This window comes from Syngnathoides biaculeatus, chromosome 2 (assembly GCF_019802595.1).
Source record: "Syngnathoides biaculeatus isolate LvHL_M chromosome 2, ASM1980259v1, whole genome shotgun sequence".
Lineage (NCBI taxonomy): Eukaryota > Metazoa > Chordata > Actinopteri > Syngnathiformes > Syngnathidae > Syngnathoides > Syngnathoides biaculeatus.
In genome coordinates, this window is record NC_084641.1 from 5,978,295 (window position 1) to 6,000,190 (window position 21,896).

At 41.3% G+C, this 21,896-nt stretch overlaps 1 protein-coding gene across 6 annotated transcripts in view; it reads right to left on the minus strand.

The window, feature by feature from the left end:
• The window catches only part of wnk3 (WNK lysine deficient protein kinase 3), a 55,109-nt gene that overhangs the window by 11,776 nt on the left and 21,437 nt on the right, over positions 1–21,896 (minus strand). For 4 of the 6 annotated variants that reach the window (XM_061829087.1, XM_061829076.1, XM_061829067.1 and 1 more), the window contains 21 exons: positions 20,157–20,329; positions 18,528–18,748; positions 17,871–18,028; positions 17,678–17,766; positions 17,378–17,597; positions 15,156–15,435; positions 14,958–15,073; positions 13,750–13,944; positions 9,681–12,485; positions 9,409–9,452; positions 8,078–8,210; positions 7,868–7,984; positions 7,251–7,352; positions 7,126–7,174; positions 6,891–7,043; positions 4,417–5,852; positions 3,594–3,840; positions 1,303–1,397; positions 888–1,225; positions 215–450; positions 48–143 (listed from right to left, as the gene is read on the minus strand). In XM_061829087.1, the coding sequence (XP_061685071.1) occupies positions 48–143; positions 215–450; positions 888–1,225; positions 1,303–1,397; positions 3,594–3,840; positions 4,417–5,852; positions 6,891–7,043; positions 7,126–7,174; positions 7,251–7,352; positions 7,868–7,984; positions 8,078–8,210; positions 9,409–9,452; positions 9,681–12,485; positions 13,750–13,944; positions 14,958–15,073; positions 15,156–15,435; positions 17,378–17,597; positions 17,678–17,766; positions 17,871–18,028; positions 18,528–18,748; positions 20,157–20,329 (7,303 nt within the window). The remainder of the gene's footprint in view (positions 1–47; positions 144–214; positions 451–887; positions 1,226–1,302; positions 1,398–3,593; positions 3,841–4,416; positions 5,853–6,890; positions 7,044–7,125; positions 7,175–7,250; positions 7,353–7,867; positions 7,985–8,077; positions 8,211–9,408; positions 9,453–9,680; positions 12,486–13,749; positions 13,945–14,957; positions 15,074–15,155; positions 15,436–17,377; positions 17,598–17,677; positions 17,767–17,870; positions 18,029–18,527; positions 18,749–20,156; positions 20,330–21,896) is intronic. The other 2 variants (XM_061829097.1, XM_061829107.1) reach the window with 2 other exon arrangements.

Sequence of the window (21,896 nt, forward strand, 5' to 3'; positions counted from 1 at the left end):
TAAAAAGTCAACTTTTGGATATACTGCTCTCGACAACTGTAACATACCTCTTTTGGTAGGGAGTGAGGAGCGATGTTCCGAGATGCAATGAGGAGGCACTCCACACTGTTCAGCCCCCGAAAAACTGCTCGACTGTTGAAATCCTGGACAAGGAGTATCATAAATAGCTACACCATTAGAACCAAAAGGAATCTGGACTACAACGATCACCTACCGGCATGTGTGACTCCATTATTGTCCATATGAGAGTGAGGTCGGGGCCGGAGTTTGATTTTGGCTGGCCTGGGCCTACGAGGAGAGAGGACCGGCGGCACACCGGGAAGAGCGGGGCTCCGAGACAAGCAAACAGGAAGACTTTGCCTTTGGTCTTTTTGGGAACGCAGCTGTCTGTACAGTTCTTCCAGCTCTCGGTTCTGTTGGGCCTGAAGCGACACCACTTCTTTGATGTGCCTAAAAGTTCAAAATACAGTTAGCAGACTGTATAATATTCACCTATCAATAGTTATCATGTGTCAATTAGGATTGGGAGTGGCTTCATTGTTTTAACAAAATGGTTAACTTCTGCTTACCTTTATGATAAATGTTCAAATGTTTCTTAAATAATGTTCATGTAGTATTGTTACATTCAGCCAGAGTCCTCGCATCTCCAAAATTATTTCTCACAATAAAAAACAAAAAAAACAGCATCTTGAATTATTGGTCCTTTTATATATAATGGTGAATTTCATATATTTAAGTATTACAGAAGAAAAAACATTTTTTATAACATGAATTTTTCAAGATGAAGAAGTAGTGATCTAGTGGGTGTGGTTTAACCCTTATTACTGCTGTTTCTGAGAAATTAATATAAAAGCAGGGTTCCTGACAAAAAGACTATTCTAACTTACTTCTCTCTCAGCTTGTGCAGTTCTCTTTTCAGGTCTTCATCTTCCAACTCACTCCCTTCATCGTCATCGTCGCTGCTGTCTACAGGGGAGTGGCTGTGCCCGTGAGCTCGAGCTCGATGGGCCATTACTGGGGTCTTCCTGCTTTCATCTTTCTCCTCCTTTACCCGTGATCTCCTCCTCTCTCTGAGCAAAACAGGAGAAACCCGAGCGCTGCCCATCTGCCCCAACTCATCCTGCATCTCAGCCTTTGTCACGGAGAAGCGGCCCACTTTTCTTAGAGTGCTGCCGTGGCCTGATGATGCATCCTTGGGTAGGGAGGATTGAGGCACTGGGGTCACCTGTTGAAAGCAGATTAGGGAAACGTTGGCCTTATATTCTTTGTCCAAACAAATACATGTTGAGGTCAAATCCATACGTGGAATCGTCCTTGACGCGACTGAGTTGGATGCGGGGCCATCTCTTTCACCTCTTTGAATGACTGGCTGCGGGATCGCTCATCTGATAACGAAACTAGGGTGAAAAGCAAAAGGGAAAACAGGGAACCAGAGAGAGATACATAAATATGCAGAACACACAGACAGGCACAGAAAAAAATGACCATGTAAGATGACATACAGGTACAAAAATGGAACACTAACATAAAAATCTGATTCCAATGAAGTTGGGACGCTGTGTTAAATAAAAACAGAAGACTGTACCATGATTTGCAAATCATGTTCAACCTATATTTAAAATATTTAATGTTCAAACTGATAAACGTTATTGTTTTAACCAAATAATCATTAACTTTTAATTTTATGGCTGAAACACGCTCCAAAAAAGCTAGGCCAGGTGACAAAAAAAGACTCGGAAAGTTGACGAATGCTCACCAAAAACCTTTTTGCAATATCCCAAAGATGAACAAGCTATTTGGGAGCAGGTGGAGGCCATGTTGGGGTTTAAAAGGAGCTTCCCTGAATTGCTCAGCCAGTCACGGACAAATATTCCACATAAATGATTGTTTGCTAAAAACAAAGTTTTTTACTTTTTTTTAAATTTCCTGTCTTTCTAGTGTATTCTATTAAATATAGGTTGAACATGATTTGCAAATCATTGTATTCTCCTTTTATTTATATTAAGCACAACATCCCAACGTCATTGGAATTGGGTTTGTAAATTTGTATTAAAAATGTATCCATCAGGTTACACACAATTAATTTGTGACGTACATCACATGGGCTACATGCAGTTTTGTGAAAGCACAATGAAAGAATTACTGTAATGTCAGTAAAATTAGTAATGATGTGCTGTACACATGTGAAGAGCATCTAAAAAGCACAATTGCAACGCAAACATACTTCATATAAAATGTGATCAAATTCATCTTCATAAACAGCTAACCCATGTACAACACAACCATTACTTATTCAGTTGTATGAACTGCAATATGTGCATACATAGGGTTATTGTACCTTCTGCCATCTAATTGAACAGCATTTAATCAATTTGCCTGTCACTATACATCACTATCATATATATATATATATAATAATATAAATACATTTTCTAAGCTGCTTATCCTCACAAGGGTCGTGGGTGTGTGTGTGTAATAATAATTAAGTGAAACTGGATGATTTCCTGTGACATTGGTGAAGATCTCTCACAGCACGTTGGTGGGGAATCACTACTACAGTAAATACTGAATACATTTTATGAGCAATTCTGCACGTTTGTGATGCTTTGTGCTTTCTGCACAGAGCCACTTGATGGTGGTAAGCCGAGAAAGAAGGTGCTGACAGTGCCTGCGGACTCTGCGTGGGAAAGGGTGGTGTCAAATATAGGGACTAGACCACTGGCACTTGACTGCACTCCCCAATCCTCCATTCTCCACAGATCTTGCCACATACAGTAGGTCAGTAACTCATGCAAAAGGAAAGCGCTAAGAAAATTAAATTGACCAAAAAGTAATGTAAAAAAAAACAATAATAATGTATTACATAGGAATGTCAGCACTAATAATACAGTTAGGATTACCTAGAGTAAACAGTAAATTAATTTTACAACATCACCCTTAAAAATAATAACCAATGGCATTTTCAATCACGGAATTACTTAAACTCTCAAGGCAGCATTGCACTTCCTTGATATAAAATGACTAGTTTTTTTTTATCAGCCAGGGCATTGGCATCATTGGTAAATTGAGTTACTTTGTATATGAAATTGACTAGATAAATATATTTGGTTTGCTCTACGACAGTTCAATTACAAGTACAGGTCAATTTCAGAAGATTGAACCAATGTAATTGGCAGTGTAATGTGGTCACTTAACGATAGACACACAGGGTTATTAATGGATATAGTTGTAAAGAGGCCCCGTAGCTCAGTGGTTAGAACACTGGTTTGGTAAACCAGGGGTTGTGGGTTCGTATCCCATTGGGGCCTCCACTCCCCTGAGAAGGGTTGCGTCAGGAAGGGCATCCGGCGTAAAAATTGTGCCAAACATATATATGCGTTCATCTTAGATGACACACTGTGGCGACCCCGAAAGGGACAAGTCGAAAGAAACACACACAGTTGTAAACACTTAACAACACTTCCAGAAAGGTAAGGAAATTAATTCTCTGTTAAATCTAGTACTAGATATTAAGACTTTCCATATGCAAGCTCAACATCTCACTCACTCACTCACTCGTTCTGTCTCTCTAAAAATCCCTAAGAGCACGCTACCTTGCTGGATTTTAGGCTTCTTGAACAAGCTGGCGGAATGGCGCAGTTTGCATGCCCAGTTTTTGAATTTGCGCGTCCAGGATTTCTTGCTAGAAACAGGATTTCTGATACTAGGACATGTCAGGTTTAGGCCAAAATATCCACCTCCTGCATTATGCCGCTGCGCTCCGTGGCGGAGGGGGATCTGCTGGCAGTGGGGCTGCAATGCTTCTCCGGTGGTGGTGTTGTCTGAGTGTCGGTGTACAGCCTAAAACAGTTAGGACAATTAGGAGGTGCTGCATGGCTTTGACGTATTTAAAAGAAAAAGACAGACAATCATGAAACATATTGAACAGTTGTGTCACATTGAAAGAACATCAACTCTGTGTGTGAGTGGGGTGAAATTATAAAGTATAATGAATGTCTAACATTTGGAGGAATTGTGTGTATTAGGTGGGGTACACCTGCAGTATGACTGGTCAACAGCCAAACGTGGCTTCGGTTAGAGACTGGAAGGGAAAAATGATTAGTGAAGTGAATGCATTCAACCCTTACTAGCAGTTCCATCTCTTGAAATTTTAGTTTGTGTTAATCTGTCACGTTTTATTTGTTTTTTTAATCATAATTTTTTTTATTTGTTAAGCACTATTGGCCACCCTTTAGAAAGTGCACTATAAATCACTTTTTTTTTAGTAACATTATGAATTTCCCCTTTTATCTCAGTGTTAAAGGAGGAGGGGAGTCTCTGTTTCAAGTTGATAACCTAATTAGCCTCAAGAATAGTGGAGGCCAGTATTTGAAGAAATAACTTGCATGCAAATCCTGATCCGTTTTAGTCACTCACAAGAATAGTTGGTTCTCCTGGTACAGGAGGCCGCTGAGGTGCAGCAGGAACATCCTGACTGGCAGGGAGGCGAGATGCAAGAGGTGGTGTGGTCGTTGTGGTTGTTGTGGTGGTGGAAGGGTAAGATAGGCAAGGATGCTGCTCTCCCAGCGCTTGGTCTTCTGAGTGAAGAACTTCTGAGGAGCTTTTGTCTCCTCCTCCACAGCTCTCAGGCCCAGGGTTGGTGGTGGTGGAGGAAGAGGAAGTGGTGGTGGAGGAGGAGGAGTGTGGAGAAGCATCTGAAACAGATGCAGGTGGTGGGAATGACAATTGATGCAGCTCCGATGACTCATCTCCAACTGCAGATATGGAGGCAGCTGATGTTAACGTCGGAGCGGACCCAGCTCCTCCGGCCGGAGCCCCACCGCCGCCGCTGTGCTCTTGATACAATAAGTTCCTCAGCTTTTCATCCAGCGTCTTCATACGATTGTCTCCAAATTCTATTTTGGGGGGACCTTCGCTGTCTGACTCGGCTACCGAGGAGGGCTGGGCAGGGGATGGGGTAAGTGTCAGGGAGAGAGGGAGAAAGGAGGTTTCATTTGCTGCCAAATGAGGAGGTGGCAGAGAAGAGTCAGAGGAAGGATGAAAGAGTACTGCGTCGTCTGTGACGCTCATTTCTCCGGTGGACACCTCAGACTCAGACTGTTGCAAAGAGGACTGTTTGGGAAGGGGATGTTGTTTCAGAGGTGTGTCTGCGGCTCTCGCCACTTCTTCTTCCTCTAGGTTTTGTATCTGGCAATGTTGTGGTGGCAAGTCAGCAGGCATTTGGGTTGGTTGTGCCACGTGGCTACTAAGGAAATGTTGATGTTGCTGCTGCTGTGGCACGTACACAGTCTGCTGTGTGTTTAAGTGTTGCTGCTGCTGCACAAACTCCTGTTCCTGCAGCAGGTGAATTTGCTCCTGGTAAACTTCCAGTGGTTTTTGTTGGTGCAGCGTTGCCTGTATTTGGTCTTGCGCTTGTTGCTCTGGCTGCAATTGTTGCTGGGCCACCAGATTCTCCTGCTGTGGAGCTGATGTCCGTCCTTGGGAGACAGTCTGCCGGAGTTGCTCCAAGTCAGGATGGCTTACTGTGACATCAGCCTGAATGGTATTCAGCATGGGAGGCACAACGATGGTAGTAGTGGACATAGCAGTAAGGTTGGTGGCACCAGATATTGCTGTGGATGTCAGCACACTGAGCCTTTGGTCAACAGAGGTTGAGTTGAGGTCTGGCAGATCGAGACAAGCTGAAATATTTTGAGGGCCAGAGGCTTTAAGAATGCTTTCAGGTGAAGTGGCGTGTGAAGTGGGTGCAGTTGTAGCAGAGGGGGGTGAGACAGTTGACAGTGCATATGATGTGGTGCAAGGTGAAGAGGACACTCCACTGACGGAGCTTTGACTCTGGGAACTTTCATTTTCTACAAAGAAGAGAGAAACAAACAGTTGTTTGTGGTGATGATACCCTTCACAGTGTTGCATTCCATATACATTAATTGTTATCTGTCTATCTATCACTATCTATCTATAATCGATGCACTATCCCTGTACATATTGCACTCTGTTAAAATGCAATGGGAGGCCACAGGATTAAGCAATTTAAGACAACATTGTTTACATTTGCTCTCACACTGCAATGATAGAAACCCACAATTGACAACAAAAGTGCAATATAACAGCATGCAAATGTTCCACTTACGTCATCTGATGAAGTTCAGACTCAAAATTTATCTTATAACATGACCAAAACTTTAAATAATTACATGAAATACATCATACTCTCAAGAAATGCTGGTAAATGCATTCATGTTAATGCAGAATGTTTCAAATGTGTTTTGCAAGTTGACTTTGCTTTGCTCTACGTAACCAGATAAATCAAGGACAAATTTCAATGGCGATTGCAATAAGAAACATTACCATTGCTCATATATCTTAATGCAGTGGCCATCAACCACCTGGCTATAGCCACTCGGTACAGGGCCACACCTCCCATTCCCCTACCCATTCCTGTGGAGGCAAGTGACCCCCACTTTTTAAACAAAGTGTGGCTTTTTTCCCCTAAGTTCCCCTATGTGTGCTGCAAAAAGGGCCCCCAAAGTAGCAAAATAAAATGCCATCGTAACAGCCATAAATGCCCTCAGGAAAGAAAAAGTACTCCTGAAAATGTTCAATCAGCACCCTCCCACCTCGTTATCGATAGAGATAAGAGAGGCAAAAGTGCCCTTGGGGAGGGAAAAAGAGTGCCAAAGGTATTGTGGCTCCCCACTTTCAAAGTCATTTCACTACGTGTGAGTCTCACCACTATAGTTCTCCCTCTGTCCTCCATGTCTTGTTTTGTTTTTTTGTATGCTGCCAAGACCATCAATTCACTTCCTGGTTACCAGGTTGCCGATTCACCCTTCACAAAGCGTAGGCCACAAAATACCAATACATACACTGTAAGTAACACTTCCATTCACCTTTGTCCGTTTTGGGGGGTGAGAGTGTCCTTGTTTCTCCAGTGGGAGGTGTCGTGGCTGCTCCCTGACTAGAGAGAGAGTCTCTATGGCGAATGGTCTGGTTGATAAAGAAACGCCACCGACCCACCGGAGAGGAATGCGGTACAGAATCGGCTGAGGATTAATACATACACATTTTCAGTATCTTCTACAGTGCTACATTACTCAAAAAATGCCAAAAGATAGAAAAACGTACACGTAGAGCTTGTGGGAGTGCTGACTTGTAATTGATCAGTAGAGCCAGTCTGTTTGAGAAACGTAAACAATATTTAGGGATCAAAAAAATTGTACGGGTGTTACTGAAAACAGAAATGAACATACAAGTGAATGTGTTTGTAGTATTTCCTGTGCTTTCTCAACTATTGCTTTGAGGTCTTCAATAAACTTGTCTTTTTCCACATCAAGGACAAAGACTTCTTCCACCTGTTAAAAAAAAAAAAAGTACAGTGCAATTAAATCATCCAAAATGCAAGCAGTGGCAAGCAGCCCATCGAAACACCATATAAATATAGGATCTTCCAAACAGTCAACAAATTTTGATGGCATACTCTACCCGCATAAGAAGGCTTGGCAAAAAAAGCTGTTATTTAGCGTCGCACATCTTTTTTATTTTATACCTATTTGCAATTACGGTTCATTTAGGCCAATACTCTAGTCAGAGTTAAACCCGTGGAAATACTCCAAAAGGAAAAACCTCATATTCATGGTTTTCTGACTGAATTCATGTCATCTCAATTAGCAAAACTTTTTTTTTTGGAACTTTCAAAGGGGAACTAATGAGTAATTTTTAGGGTAGTGTGTTTATGAACACAGAGACATTTTCACTAGGATACACATTCTTTCAAAATTTGCTCATCCCCCCCCAAAAAAAAAAAAAATTATAATGTGAAGAATTACTCGGGAAATATCTCGACGATTGTTATGCATGAGCATCTTACCATGTAATCTGCTATATCCTCTGGTGCATCTCCCTCCATATCAAATTTAAATGTCACCATTTTGTTGCTATGGGTCTCCAACTGGCATTCCACCATGTTGTCTCCACTGCCTGACACCTAGGTCAGAACAATAAAAATAAAATTGAACAAAAAAACAATATAATTTTGCTAATGCCTCAATTGGGCAAATTGTTTGTTGTGCGTTTTCACCTGGAGCATACTCAGTTGAAACTGATGTGCAACTTTATCGGGTCTCAGAGAAGATGTTCTCCTCTGGCCCTTTACTTTTTCAAATTTGCCATTTTCCAAGAGCAGAACAGTTTCTCCATTTGTTGGCCCAGAACTGTGGACGGAGCCGTAATTTTTGAGTTGGCACACAATGTTTTGTACATGATAAGTCCAAAGGAGGTAAACTTGCATGGAACACAAACAGCATAACGATCTTCTAGTTAAAATGAGTGGTGTCTTGATTGACATTGAAGTTTAATCTGTTACGTGACCACACTTGACTCACTCAAAACACTCACATCTCAAATCATCTGTTCCCACTGAAATTACTCTAAATTGCTTTTGTTCATTCCGCCCTGACACCAAAATATTTTGTAATGACTTTTTAATACTAAAAATAGCGCTCTATAAAATTGCACTTTCAAAAAAACATACAGTAATCACATAATTGAAAACAATGTGAAAAATTAAATCGTTATTGACATCTTTTCAATGGACATTGTGCTCTTCCTTCTCGTATGTGTGCCTTAGCCATCTAGGGGTATTATAATACGTACTGTACACAGAGACGCATGAAGAGTTTCATAACTGACTCAGTAAGCAGAGCACAAAGGATAAAGAATATATTCCTGAGTATTTTTATATTGTCTGTCTACAATGGTTGCTCCACATTTGTGTTCAAATATATGTTTATTAAAGGATTACAACAATGTGACATTAAAGCTATTCATCATCCCACTTACAATATTTTGCATTGTTTGTGAGCATTGAGCAAAAGGGAATTTAATGCAACATTAATGTTACATGGTGGTAATTATCTCTGTTTTACAATTAGTTGACAATAAATTTAAGACTGTGCAATGCAATAAATAGAATGAAGTTGTTCATTATCTGCTAATGAGTTGAGTTCACTGCCACCAAACAGCATTTCGGTCTCAAATTTGTCCTCCCAAATCGAACCCAAAATTTGTAGTTCATATTTCAAGTACTTTTCAGTGAGATCACTAAAGATCAAGGCACCACAGTATTTGTATTTCAGACTAAAATAATACGACAAAATACAGAACTACAAAAAGCGTACAAACTTAATGAGAATCTGTGGCTTCACGATGATAATCATGAAGATATTTTGACTGGAATTTCGCTGATACAGCCTTTGGTAACAATTGTAAGTAACAGAAAAACAAAGCTTTACATACATCTTTCGGAATGCTTTCAGCTACTTGATATCAAGTTTGTACAAACCCCATGTTAGTTTTAAAATGCATGATGATGATGAGCACGCTATGGGACACTTGTGAAATCAGACATACCCAGTTGAGGAAGGGCGTTCTGTATTTGACAGAGGTAGACAATCCTGAGGAACACATTGATGGAATAAATATAAACACAAAAAGCCACAGGAAAATAAACGACACAAAAAACATCAGCAATGCAAGTGAAGCCATTACATACATACATACAACTAGTTTAAAGAATGAAAAACTATTAGTTTGACTCAAACACTGTACTCTCTCACTCATTGCACCATCAAAACTGCTATTAAATCATACCGTCAACTTATTGCAATTCATTCTTGCTGTACCTGAGAAATGCCCAGCAGGGAAATGTCACAGTCTTGCAGAGAGGCTTGGGGTAGGTTGGGGGCCTGACAATTAAGCATGTCTGTAGTGGCAGCAGGTGGAGGGGAGGTAGGTACAAAGTTGCTTTGCCCTGGTAAGGTGACCTGGGCTGCTGGTGGAGATGGCATCTCTGGCATAGGGGTAGCAGGCGCAGGATGGCAAGATGGTAGTGATGACAGGGATGACAAGGTGTGAGAGGGGCTAGGGACTATTTGATGTACAGGGAAGGTTGCATTAAGAAGAATGGGTGCTTCGGCAGGTGGTGTCTGTGTGTGAGAATAGGCCTTTTCTTTAATGTTTGTCTGGACCTGATTACTGGTTTGTGCATGAGTGTGTGCTGGCAGCATGTACTTGGCCTGGTGCTGACTAGAAGGTGCTATGGCTGTCGTTGAGGTCTTGCACAAGGACGGGAGGTTCATACTCCAGGAAAGATTATCGCCCACATTCCTGGCGGATGGTTGCGTGTCAGGATGTGCAGCAGGCTGACATTGTTGCACTGGCAGCTCAGTCTCATCCCTGCCAATCATGACTTCATTTAGAGTAGATTTTGGCTGGCCTGGAGCCAGGATGAGCTCAACTGGCAACTGGATTAGGGAAGAAGGTGGCAGTTGCTGATCTTGAGAAAGTATCCATGGCTGTGGTTGGGAGATGGGTTGAATAACTGAGGAGTTTGTGTTGTTTCCTAATGGCTGCGGTTGAACCAGGACATCTGGAATATTACCTGCAGTGGTAACAATGCATGCAGGATCCAGAGTATTCAAACTGGTTGTGTTGGTTACAGCAGACATAGCCACCTGCTGATACTGCAGCACTGGCTGGCTTACTGCAGGGTGACTTTGTGCCTGGAAAATCATATGGCTTGGAGTTTGTTGTTGAAGCTGAGACTGCAGCGCGCCTGGCATTTGAACATTATGTAGAACATGAGTCTCATGCTGTATCTGACCAGGAATTGTACCTGAACATGGGACAGAATATTGGCTTTGCTGGCCAATGAGCTTAACATCAGCAGAGGAGTTCTGGCTGTACGATGGTTTCGACTGACATTCTGGTGGCTGCAGAGGCTGAGCCAGAATTATTGCCTGAGAAGACACTGGTTTCAGGGTAGAAGTTGTTGGTTCAGGATAAGGACTTGGAACCTTCTGGGCTTGGATTATATTTTGTACTTGTCCTTGGGTAATTCCAACCACAGGAACAAGAGGCTCAATCATCATTTGAGCTGCTTCGGTGGTAGATTGGCTTATGTATTGGACCGGAATATGACTTTGGTTCTGAGTATGAACTTCACCTTGTCCAGACTGGGAGAACACTTGAGCTGGGAGGACACCAGATGACTTGACAGGCTGCATGACCATGGGACCCGGGGCTGGGCAATCAGTATGAACGTAGTATTGACTCACATCACCGCTAAGTGGAACTCTAACTGGGTTGTGAGGTTCCCCTGTAAGTGTACCGTGCTTAGGCGGCGTACAATACACTTGCTGCTGCATGATTAGTGCAGCTTGTTGTCCCACAAGGGGATTCTGCGCTATGAACTGAGCGCCGTTTAGTTGAGGAGTGCAAGCCTGATGCATTTCAGATTGTTTCTGTTGTATTTGCTGCTCACGACTGCTTTGAAGAGAAGAGACGGTATCTTGTATTTCTGTTTGCTGAAGTTGAACAATGGCAGCTTGCCACTGTTGCTGCTCTTGAAATTGTTGTTGTAATAGAGCCTCTTTTTGTAACCTTTCAGTTTGATCTCGAGGCAGAACCTCTTGTCGCTGCTGTTGTTGCAGAAGAGCTTGCTGCTGGATTTGTTGGGGCACCAGCTGAGCCTTCTGCTTTAGTTGCTGCTGTAAGACAAGCTGTTGCTGGAAATGCTGTTGTAAGAGATCTTCTTGTTGTTGTTCCTGTTGAGTCAGCTTGGGCTGCTCATGCAGTGCTTGCTGTGGTTTCAGTGGATCTTCGTGTATTCTTGCCTGGGCATTTTCCAATTGTTGACACAATTGTTTCTGCTGCTCTTGCCCTAGAAGATGTTGAGAAAGTGCTTGCTGTGGAATGGCTTGATGCTGCTGTTGAATAAGAGCTTGTTGCTGATCCATTACGTGCTTGTGTACAATGGCGTGCTGCTGTTCCAGTTGCTGTTGCTGTACTTGCGCTTGTTGTTGATCAAGTGGGATATAGGTTTGATGTTGGTCAAGTCCTGAAACTTGTAGCAAGGTTTGCTGTTGCTGCTGGGGTTGTATGGTGATCTGCTCACAAGGATCCTTCACTTGTTGCGAATATTCTCCCGGTGGTGGCAATAACAAAGCTTGTTGAGCCGTACCTGCTCTTGCCGCTTGGTCCAGTGGAGTTGGGGGAAGGGTCTGATGCTGTTGAGGCTCATGTTGATGTTTCAGGACCGCTATAGCTGGAAGGCTCTTTTGTAGCTGTCCTACTGGAGACTGAGTGGTGCTCAAGTGTTGCTCTGGCAGGGCAACCTGGCACTCCATTAGGTTCTGTTGAAGGCCAGCGCTCTTGCCACCTGGCCCTATCTGTGATTCAATCGCTTGGAGAGGTTGCGTTTGTTGGGGTGTTGGCTGCTGAATGATGTCAGTGAGCTGCACGGGTGGGGCCTGGGGCTCGGGGTGGTGAGCGAGGGGAACAATAGTCACTATGAGCCCGGCAGGATCACTGAGGGACATGGATGAAGTGAGAACTTGTGGGGAAACAGCAGTGATGTATGACTGTGAGGGGGCCAGTGACATTTGGGGGGCAGTGGTTTGAAATGTATCTGATGGGAATGTTTGTGACTGCGGTGATATGGCACAATGATGATTCGTGTTGAAAGATGGGGGGGGGGGGGAGAAAGTAGTAAACATTAGGTAACAATAAGGTTTGCGACAACAATTAACACATTTTATATTATAGATTTCCCCCCATTTTTAGCGTGAAGGCACCTCATGAAAAATACAAAATTTTATTTATTTGGATTTTTTTTTTTTACTCTATTAAAACAGGGTAACTGCAGGTTTAAGGAAGCCAAATTAAAGACTTTTCGACACCTTATTAAGGCCAATTCTGTTTAAGAAAAATAAATACATTTTAAGTTTAGGAGTGGACAATACTTGCTAAATATTATACCAAAATAATTTTGTGCTAATATTTCATATAATGTTTTTTTTACTGATAAAAAAATTGATGAATTTATTTACAAATAGTTTTCCAAAATTAATTCATTGAAATCATTCTTACAACCACCAAAATGCGGATTTTAGTGTCATTTTTACTCATTTTGAAGAAATAAATGTAAGACTTTCTAAGGGTCTGAAAATACCCTGTAGCGCATGTGACTAGTATACAAGAACATTTGCAGCTCCTCTACTAGTAATGACCTGAGGGAAAACCTGTTCAGCATACACTCAGAAAGAAAGTGTCAGGATTCTGAAAATGATTTGGGTGAATAGTAACTGAGAGAAAGGGGATGAGTGGAGACTATCTATAGCTTTCAATTGAATCAACAGAAAAATATAAAACAATCTAAACTAGGTAAAGTCATTTTTAGACGGGTAGCAATTTTTATGCCTTACAATTGGTATCATGTATGATGTACAAACTGAGAAAACAGTAGTAGAATTAGTAGAGTAGTGCACATTAAAATTAAAATACATGACTACTGGTGTGTGGAAGTACAACAATAATCAGCGGGGGAAAAAAACTTGAATCCTTTTATTTCCTTCTGTCACTTTGATATGCATACTGCATCCTTCTGCCTGCTTAAAAAAAAGAAAAAAAATGGGACCATAATTTTTTAGGCAGCACTGACTGACGGGTGACGTTAAATTGTGTTTTATGTTGCGTGTTAAAATTAATGCCAGTAGACAGAAAACATGGAGTCATGGTCATGGGATGCTTTAGAAACATACAAAACGTAAGATATGGTGGGGGATCAATCATGTTACAAAAATGAGGTCGGTATGGTGCAAAACCTGATTGACAATACAGTGGAGTGCTGCTGGCTACATGTAAAAGTAATTCCCAAACTTGATTAGAAGTTAATATCATGACTCCTTTCACCTGAAAATTTTGCTGAGGTATACTTGGCAATACCTGTTGAACCATGGCGGTGGGCTGAGGAAAGCCCTGACCAACAGATGGGCCTCTGCTGTGGCCGACGCTGGACAAACTGACACTCTGGTCAAGCGGCAAACTCGGAACACCTCCACCTTCAGCAGCTGGGAGCCTCGGAGGATTAGTCAGTACAGCGGTGCACTAAAGACCAATAAAATGTTGGATAACCAATTAATTTTATATACAATAGCTCATCGCAGGAGATATATTCCAGACCCACGCTCTGTAGTTGAACACTGACTATATGGACAGACAATACAGTGGTGCCTTGAGGTAGGAATTTAATTTGTACCGTGACCACGGTGGCAACTCAAAACATCCATCTGTTTTCCAAACCGCTTATCTTTACCATGGTCCCGGGCACAGTGGCGCCTATCTCAGCTAACTCTGGGTAAGAGGGGGTTACAAAATGAACTGGTCACTAGCCAATTAGGAAGTTTCTTTCAGCTTGTCCCTTTTGGGGTCGCCAGAGCGTGTCATCTCAGATGAACGAACATACACGTTTGGCACAATTTTTACGCCGGATGCCCTTCCTGACGCAACGCTTCTCAGGGGGTGGAGACCCCGGTGGGATATGAACCCACAACCCCTGGTTTACCAAACCAGTGCTCTAACCACTGAGCTATGGGGCCTCGGTCACCAGCCAATTACAGGTACTCAAAAAATGTATATCTAAAATGATCTTTCCCTATTAAAATGATTGTAAATGCCATTAATGTTTTCCATTTTCTTAAACTTCAAGAGTAAGCTTGGAGCCTCTTTTTTGAGGAATTGTTCATTATCTGCCAAACTTCTACTGGTTCTAAAGTGAGTCGATATCACTGCCACCATACAGAACTGACATCTTAAATAGTCTGAAAGTTAAAGTAAAAAGAATTGGCCGAACAACAGCTCAGTTCTGGGAAAAAAAAAAAAAAAATCGTCCATTGCGTCCCTCAGATCTCAAGCCACCAATGTATACTGTAAAAGCCCATATGAAAACGATTACAATAAACCACATCATTCCAAGATATAGCAGGGATTTATGTGTGAGAGAAGTAGATTCTGACCACAAAAACTCTGGGATGTTGTGGAGTTGATAGAGCAGCGAAACACTGTAATCTACAAATAACGGTATCTTGTATTATTGAGCTGAAATTCTGTGTTATACATACAGATGTAGTAACAGGCTGGGAAGTCTGAGCGCAAGTGAACAATTCGCCCAGTTGAGAGTGTGACTGGCTTTGGCCGCTAGCGTATGATCCACAGTTGGCAGACCCAAGACTTTCCCCTAACAAGTTAAAAAATCAGAATGAAAAGAAATCTAGTGTGTCTTAAATGTCATAGGAAACTGTGCATTGGTTTATATTTACCTGGCAAGCAAAGTGTTCCCCCTCTGACAACATGTTGGTCCACTTCAGGCAGATTTTCAGATTCCTTCCCTCCTCCTGTTGCTCCCCCACAAAGTGACGATGGGGATGGATGGGACAAGGAAGTTAGAGTAGAGTCGCGTCTTTCTTCAAATCTCTGCTGCTGTTGATGGAGCAGCTGTTGCTGCCGTCGCTCTCGCGACTTCTTGATCAGACTGACTCTGTCCCGAATGGATTTCCCCACCACCTTGGCATCACTCTCGTGGAAGAAGCCAGACTTGACCTTTGACACAACACACAGATAGAAAAAGATGCACAATCAAGTCTTAAAGGGAGCTTGTGGAAATCCCAGACTGTCCAACTTTATGCAGTGATGCCTAAAATTGTTAAATATGGACTTAAACTACATTGTTGGAGAAAATGAACAATGCTTCTATTAAACTTCAATATGCTTACAGGTATACTTTACTTTAGTGGGTCGATGCTTTTTGTTTTCTGGGTGTCTTTGTAGGAATGGTAGAGTGGAGTAACGTACTTTGATTTGCATCTTGTGTGACAAGGGGTGTAAAATTTGAGTCCATTTGTTTTTGGTTTTCAACAAGAAGGTGCACTGTGTGAAAACGTCAAGTGCTACGTTACCACCTAGAGAAAGTCTAGCCAAACTATGACACTCTCTGTTCTTTAATCTGGCCTACCAAGCATTGAAAGTCCTTTAACAGTATGTGCATTAATTTCACACCTTTTTTTCCTGAAAATTGGTGAAATTAAATGTATGGATTTGTTGTATTTTCTTATTTTATCAATTCATCACATTGAATAATTTTATTTATTTTCAACAACTTTAAATATACATTTAACATTTTTATTTCATCAAACAATTCGTTAATATGTTATCACTACATTTTTAAAACAATAATGCAATAAAACTGAGGAATAATTATTTTAGCAAATTGAGCTTTATTGCGTTCTTCCTACCGTTTTCTACATTAAATACATGTGGATAATTAACATTGATTTCCATCCATCCATTTTCTGAGCTGCTTATCCTCACAAAGGTTGCAGGAGTGCTGGAGCCTATACCAGCAGTCTTCAGGCAGGAAGCGGGGTACACTCTCAAGTGGTATGCAGCCAATCGCATATTAATTGATCTATTAAACTAATTAAATAATGTTTTAATTGAGTTATAAAATGTATTTAAAATTTTTTAAAAACTAATTGTAGGTAGTTACTGATGGTGTAGTGGTACACACGCCTGACTTTGGTGCAAGCAGCGTGGGATTGATTTCCGCTCAGTGATGGTGTTGATATCTGCCCTGCGACTGACTGGCGACCAGTTCAGGGTGTAGTCCGCCTTTCGCCCAAAGCTGGCTGGGTTAGACTCCGGCTCTTCCGTGACCCTTGTGAGGATGAGAGGCTTGGATAATGGGTTCATGTATAATAATTGTAGGCATGCATTAACAACGATAGGTGGCACAACTGCCTCACAGTTTGAGGACTGGGGTTCAAATACCAGCCCTCCCTGTGTGGAGTCTGCATGTTCTGCTGGTGCCTGCGTGGGTTTTCTCCGGGCACTCCGGTTTCCTCCCACATCCCAAAAACATGCATTAATTGGAGACTCTAATTGCACGTAAGTGTGACTGTAAAAGTGAATGATTGTTTGTTTCTATGTGCCCTGTGATTGGCTGGCAATCAGGTCAGGGTGGACCCCGCCTCCTGCCTCTAGATAGCTGGGATAGGCTCCAGCACTCCTGCAACCCTTGTGAGGATAAGCGGCTCGGATGATGGATGTATGGATGGATTAACAGTGATTTTAAAGAATTGTTTAATTATATTTCAATTCATTACAAATATAAATGTTAAATAAATGTCTTATTGATTATTTACATGGTACATGTACCTCATCTACAACTGTTCTGGTCAAAAAAGTGTCACGCTTGGGTACAAAAGTGTTGTTTTACTTTAGTAGTGCATTTCATTTCATCTTTTGACTTATTTGACAGTTAAAATAAATTTTTAAAATGTCAATGTTGAGAATATTTTTAAAGAAATTGCCTGTGCAGTTTAATATTTTATGATAGCAACAGTTTTTTTTGGGAAAAAAAACATACTGTACTTGGTCTGACTTTGTTTAGAAAGTTGGTCTCGTGGCACAGATTGTGGGCCTCGTCAAGCGACAGTTATGCTTCCCACTTTGCTACCGTGTAAGTATATTTTCAGTGTCTCACCATCTCTAGAGCCACTTCCTCAGCACTGTCATTCTCCAGGTCATAGCTAAACTCGATGGCCTCGTTGTCTTTGTGTTTCCCCTTGAGCTTTTTGGGTTCCTCAACCCAAATCCGGAGAGCCAAACAGTCCTGTGTGCCTGTGTCTTCCTCTGCCAACTCCACACGAACCCCTGTGTCTTCCCCAAAGAACGCATGGTTCAGGAGGTCTCGGATGGAGAGCCTGTGCAGGGAAAGAAGACGAGAGCACGAGATGTGGAGAAAATCACATTTCTGAGTCTATTGAAAAGAAAACCTGCTTACCTCTGGCTCTTGTTCTGACGGATACAACCTTCAATGATCTCTTTAATCTCTGGATCATTCACTTTATCAAAACTGGCTGGTTTTATACCCTGCAAAAAGGCATTCCGGAAATATTTTGCTTTAAATCAAGAAATGATTATATCACATCCTGTTCCGTTTGTTTGTTTGTTTTGGTGATGTCAAATGCACTCACGCTTGTGACTTTGCGATAAATTTGAGCGGCATTTTGGCACTCTGAGTAGGGGTATTCGGAAGTTGCCATTTCCAACATGCACATTCCAAATGCGTAGACGTCCACAGACTCATCATAATGCTCCTCATACATCTCTGGAGCCATGAACTCTGGAGTTCCTGTTCAACCAGATAGCACATCACCCATAAAGTGACATCCGCCAATATCTAACCAGTGTGTTAACATTTTTGCTACTTCTCAGGCACTCAAACTCACCTGGCCTGAAGACGAGAAAAATTGCATTTTTATTTTACCTCATGGGAAGGTATGACTTTGTAAAACAACGCAGCACTACAATTTACTGTCTCATGACAATAACGGCTGCAGACGTCCTAAATCATTTATTAGACTTTATTTAAAAGGAAAAGGATACTTCAACTTCAACAGGGGCCATCAGCAGGCTTTCCAATGTGCTGCATCCGATCTGCTTTGCTTAAATTGTCCAACTACTAGTTTATGCTTATGTAAGTGCTGCCCACATACATTTTAGAGAGACTGTCAATACTAATCTACGGTAAGTTCTGTGGGCACTTCATATTTATGGAACCCAGCTTGTGCTGAGGTTGCGACTGCACATGCATGGACTTCAAAATTATGCCATCTCTTGAAGAAGCCTACCTATGACGCTTTTGGCAAAAGAGGTCCTCATGAGGGTGGCGAGTCCCAGATCCCCTATTTTTACAGAACCAGTGGGGCCCGTAATGAAGATGTTGTCGCATTTGAGATCTCTGTGTACGATGGGAGGGGTCCTGGTATGCAGGAAATGAAGGCCCTTCAGGATTTGACGACACCAGCTCCTCAGCACCTTGGGCTTCATTACCTTAAAACGTTTCAGGTACCTGCAGAATAGGACAGTTGCAAGAATATTGATATGATGTATATTGTACAAAAAAATGGATAAAAGACATGGAACAAACAACTCTTAGGTGTCAATTGAGGATAATAATCAGTAAACTCCATTCATGAATATCCGTTCAGCTTCTTGGGTTCGGCTCTCAGATGCCTAATTCTATGGAGATCATCGTTTCAGTCGAGGGTTATAAACTTCATCTCCGCCCCCACTGGCCTTCAAGCCCAAATGAGTACATGCACAGAAAGTACCCACAGTAAGTCAAAATGGTGTTGGCTATAAACAAAGGCCAAAAATCCTGAACTATTTTGTATTCTTTTAAGTAAATGTAGCAACTGAGCAGTTGTATCTGTTGTCAGAAAGAAGTACTATAAGTATTGTGTTATTCTTAGATTAATTGTATTTAGAATCTAAAATTCTGAATCATACATTTTTTCACTGCTTATGAATGCCAATTTCAATTACGACTGAGTAAATATCTTTATCTATTTTTTTAAATAAATACATATCTTTTGCATAGGAATAATTTGTTCTTCTTAAATCTCGAGCCCATTGAATATAAAATGGTTGATTTTGGATGACAATTTTTTAAACAGACACAACATGACACCCTAATACAGCGAAGCCCAGCAATACGTGGGACCTAACCTGACTATTTTTTCAAGACACAAACCATCCATTGTTCAAAGTTTTGCTTTGACTTGTCAGCACGATGTATGATGCCAGCAACTAACTCACCTCACAACCAGCAGGAGTTTGGTAGGTAGTGAACAATTATTCAAAAAGGAGGCTTCTCGCTGTTTTTAGACCATTCTCAGTTAATGTTTACTGTCAAATTAACATAAATCAAAGAGAATTACAAGTGTATTTAAAAGAACCAAATAGCTTTGCCTTAAGAATTTCTGTGTTAGCTTAATGCTAAAATGTAATGGAAAACGCCAAAGATGTCCTAAATGAATAGCATTGATAGATGTGGTGTTTTTAGCAGTGGATATTTGAAGTGCAGTGCAGTGAAGCAACACATGTAAACATCCCTCCATCCTTTTTCCGAAACCACTTATCCTCACAATGGTCGCAAGAGTGCTGGAGTCAAACAGACAATATCGAAATAATAGGTATGTATATATTTTTTATCCACTGCAAAAAATATATATTGCAGCTGATTGAGTCACTGAGAGTGACTGTACAACTTTACATTACAAACACTTGTTGGATTTTTTTGGGGAGATGCCATAACGGATCAATGGCACTTCCAATGCAGTTCAACGAGGAAAGATTATTTGATTATTTTATTTGTGAATGTTTGAATGTATGAAGGAATTAAACTCATATTTTAAGGCACCACTTTACAGGGCTATAAATTGCACAGTATAAGCGATAGAAGAGGCTGCACTAACGTTTTGAGTGTTCCTGAGGTCATGAGTTCAGTGACGAGGACGATGCACTTCTTGCCACGAAGTACAGATTCCCATGAGTCGTAGAAGCGCACAATGTTAGGATGCTGGAGCCCTTTCAACATTTCAGCCTCTTCTTTGAAGCGCTGCTGCTCCGCCTTAGTCAGCTTGCGGTCCTGGGAGGAGTATATGTAATCATTTGCAGTCCATGAAGATTTATTTAAGTGTTAAAATAGCTTGCTCTCTTTCATGATGCAATATTAATGGCACGTTGTTTCATGAATATTGATTGAGATCTGAGGATTCGGCCCAATGCCAGCGATACACAGTATACAGGTATATACAGGGCGGTAAATTAAAGAATACTCTTCTGAGGCATTGACTGTGTGAATACAGTCATGAATGAGTTTTAAGATGGCAGCAGGAAATTTTTTGGAGATTGGAAAAAGTGAGCAATTCCAAAGAAAAGACGATGTCTGAGCAAAACAAGGTTAAAATGCAATGAACTCCCAGTGTAACGGTTAGAAATAATACAAAATGATATTAGTAATATCTTACATAACCACAATAGCTGGTGCAGGTGCATGACTTTTATTACTCCCACGCAGCATATACTTTTCTGTCAACTTAAAAACAATACTGGGAAGCTTTGTGTTTGTGTGATGATGCACTGGTATGGAAGGCCTCTAGATGCCAGCAGATACACGGCGTTGTTGCAGCCGTGCCGAGGTAACACATTGACGCTCCTATTCCAAACCATTTGTGCTGCATCTGCCACGCATCTCAAACATGGCTGATCGAGAGGATGTGACAGGAATGTATTTCACTCACATGGAAAGTAATGCTAAATGGTTTCCTATAATAAAGAAGTCAAATAGTCCATAAAAAGCTGTAAAGATGCTGGTTCTATTCAGATGCAATTCATATGATACACTGACCGTTTTCCCCCCCTTTGTTTCGTTAACATCTGTTTCTATAACGTGGAATTTTGTGGATGGCAAATCAAAAAGCCACAGCAAATACAAATGAGGGTGTCGTAATGACAATATTGAATACAAAAGCATCAAACAGTGCTGTCAAAGCATTTGGAAACGTCAGAGGAAATCTCGACACATGCGCAACACTATTTTTAGACGTGTCACTAGCAACTGTTGTTGTATGCTTATTCCGTGAGAACAGAATCCAAAGAATTTCAGCACCTTTGTCTTGTCCTCCAAAAACAGAAATATGTCTGGTCTGATTTTGGTGCTGTGTATTTTTGTGTCATACTTACTCTATTGTTTTCAAGCAGCAACAAAAAAGTACATCGAATATCTAAGAGGCAGATGGAGAGCACCACTAACGCCAACAAGCCTCACTAAATTTAGACATCATAATAGACAAGCTTTCCACTGATCAATTCTGTCGAAACATTGAAAATAAGTCTGTACTAACAATACCGTGAAAGGGGAGTCTCTTTCCAAAATTCTTCCTTTTTATGTTTAATTTTCCCCTTTTCTTTCAAAAAAACACTCAGTGTCTTTTTGTGGAAGTACTGAAAGAGATGACCTTTCCAGTCCTCTTGTAACAGCAAAGTAGCATCAACAGAAAGCCAAGCTGCTCTTTGTTGCACTATTATGGCTAAGAATAAGTCGATGCTCACAGTCACGCTTGGCCTCAGGAAGTACCTTAGGTAACGCTTGTGTAAACGTGGAAGTCTATGCTCAAACACGTCGAGACTGCCAGCCCGCCTCACTATTGATC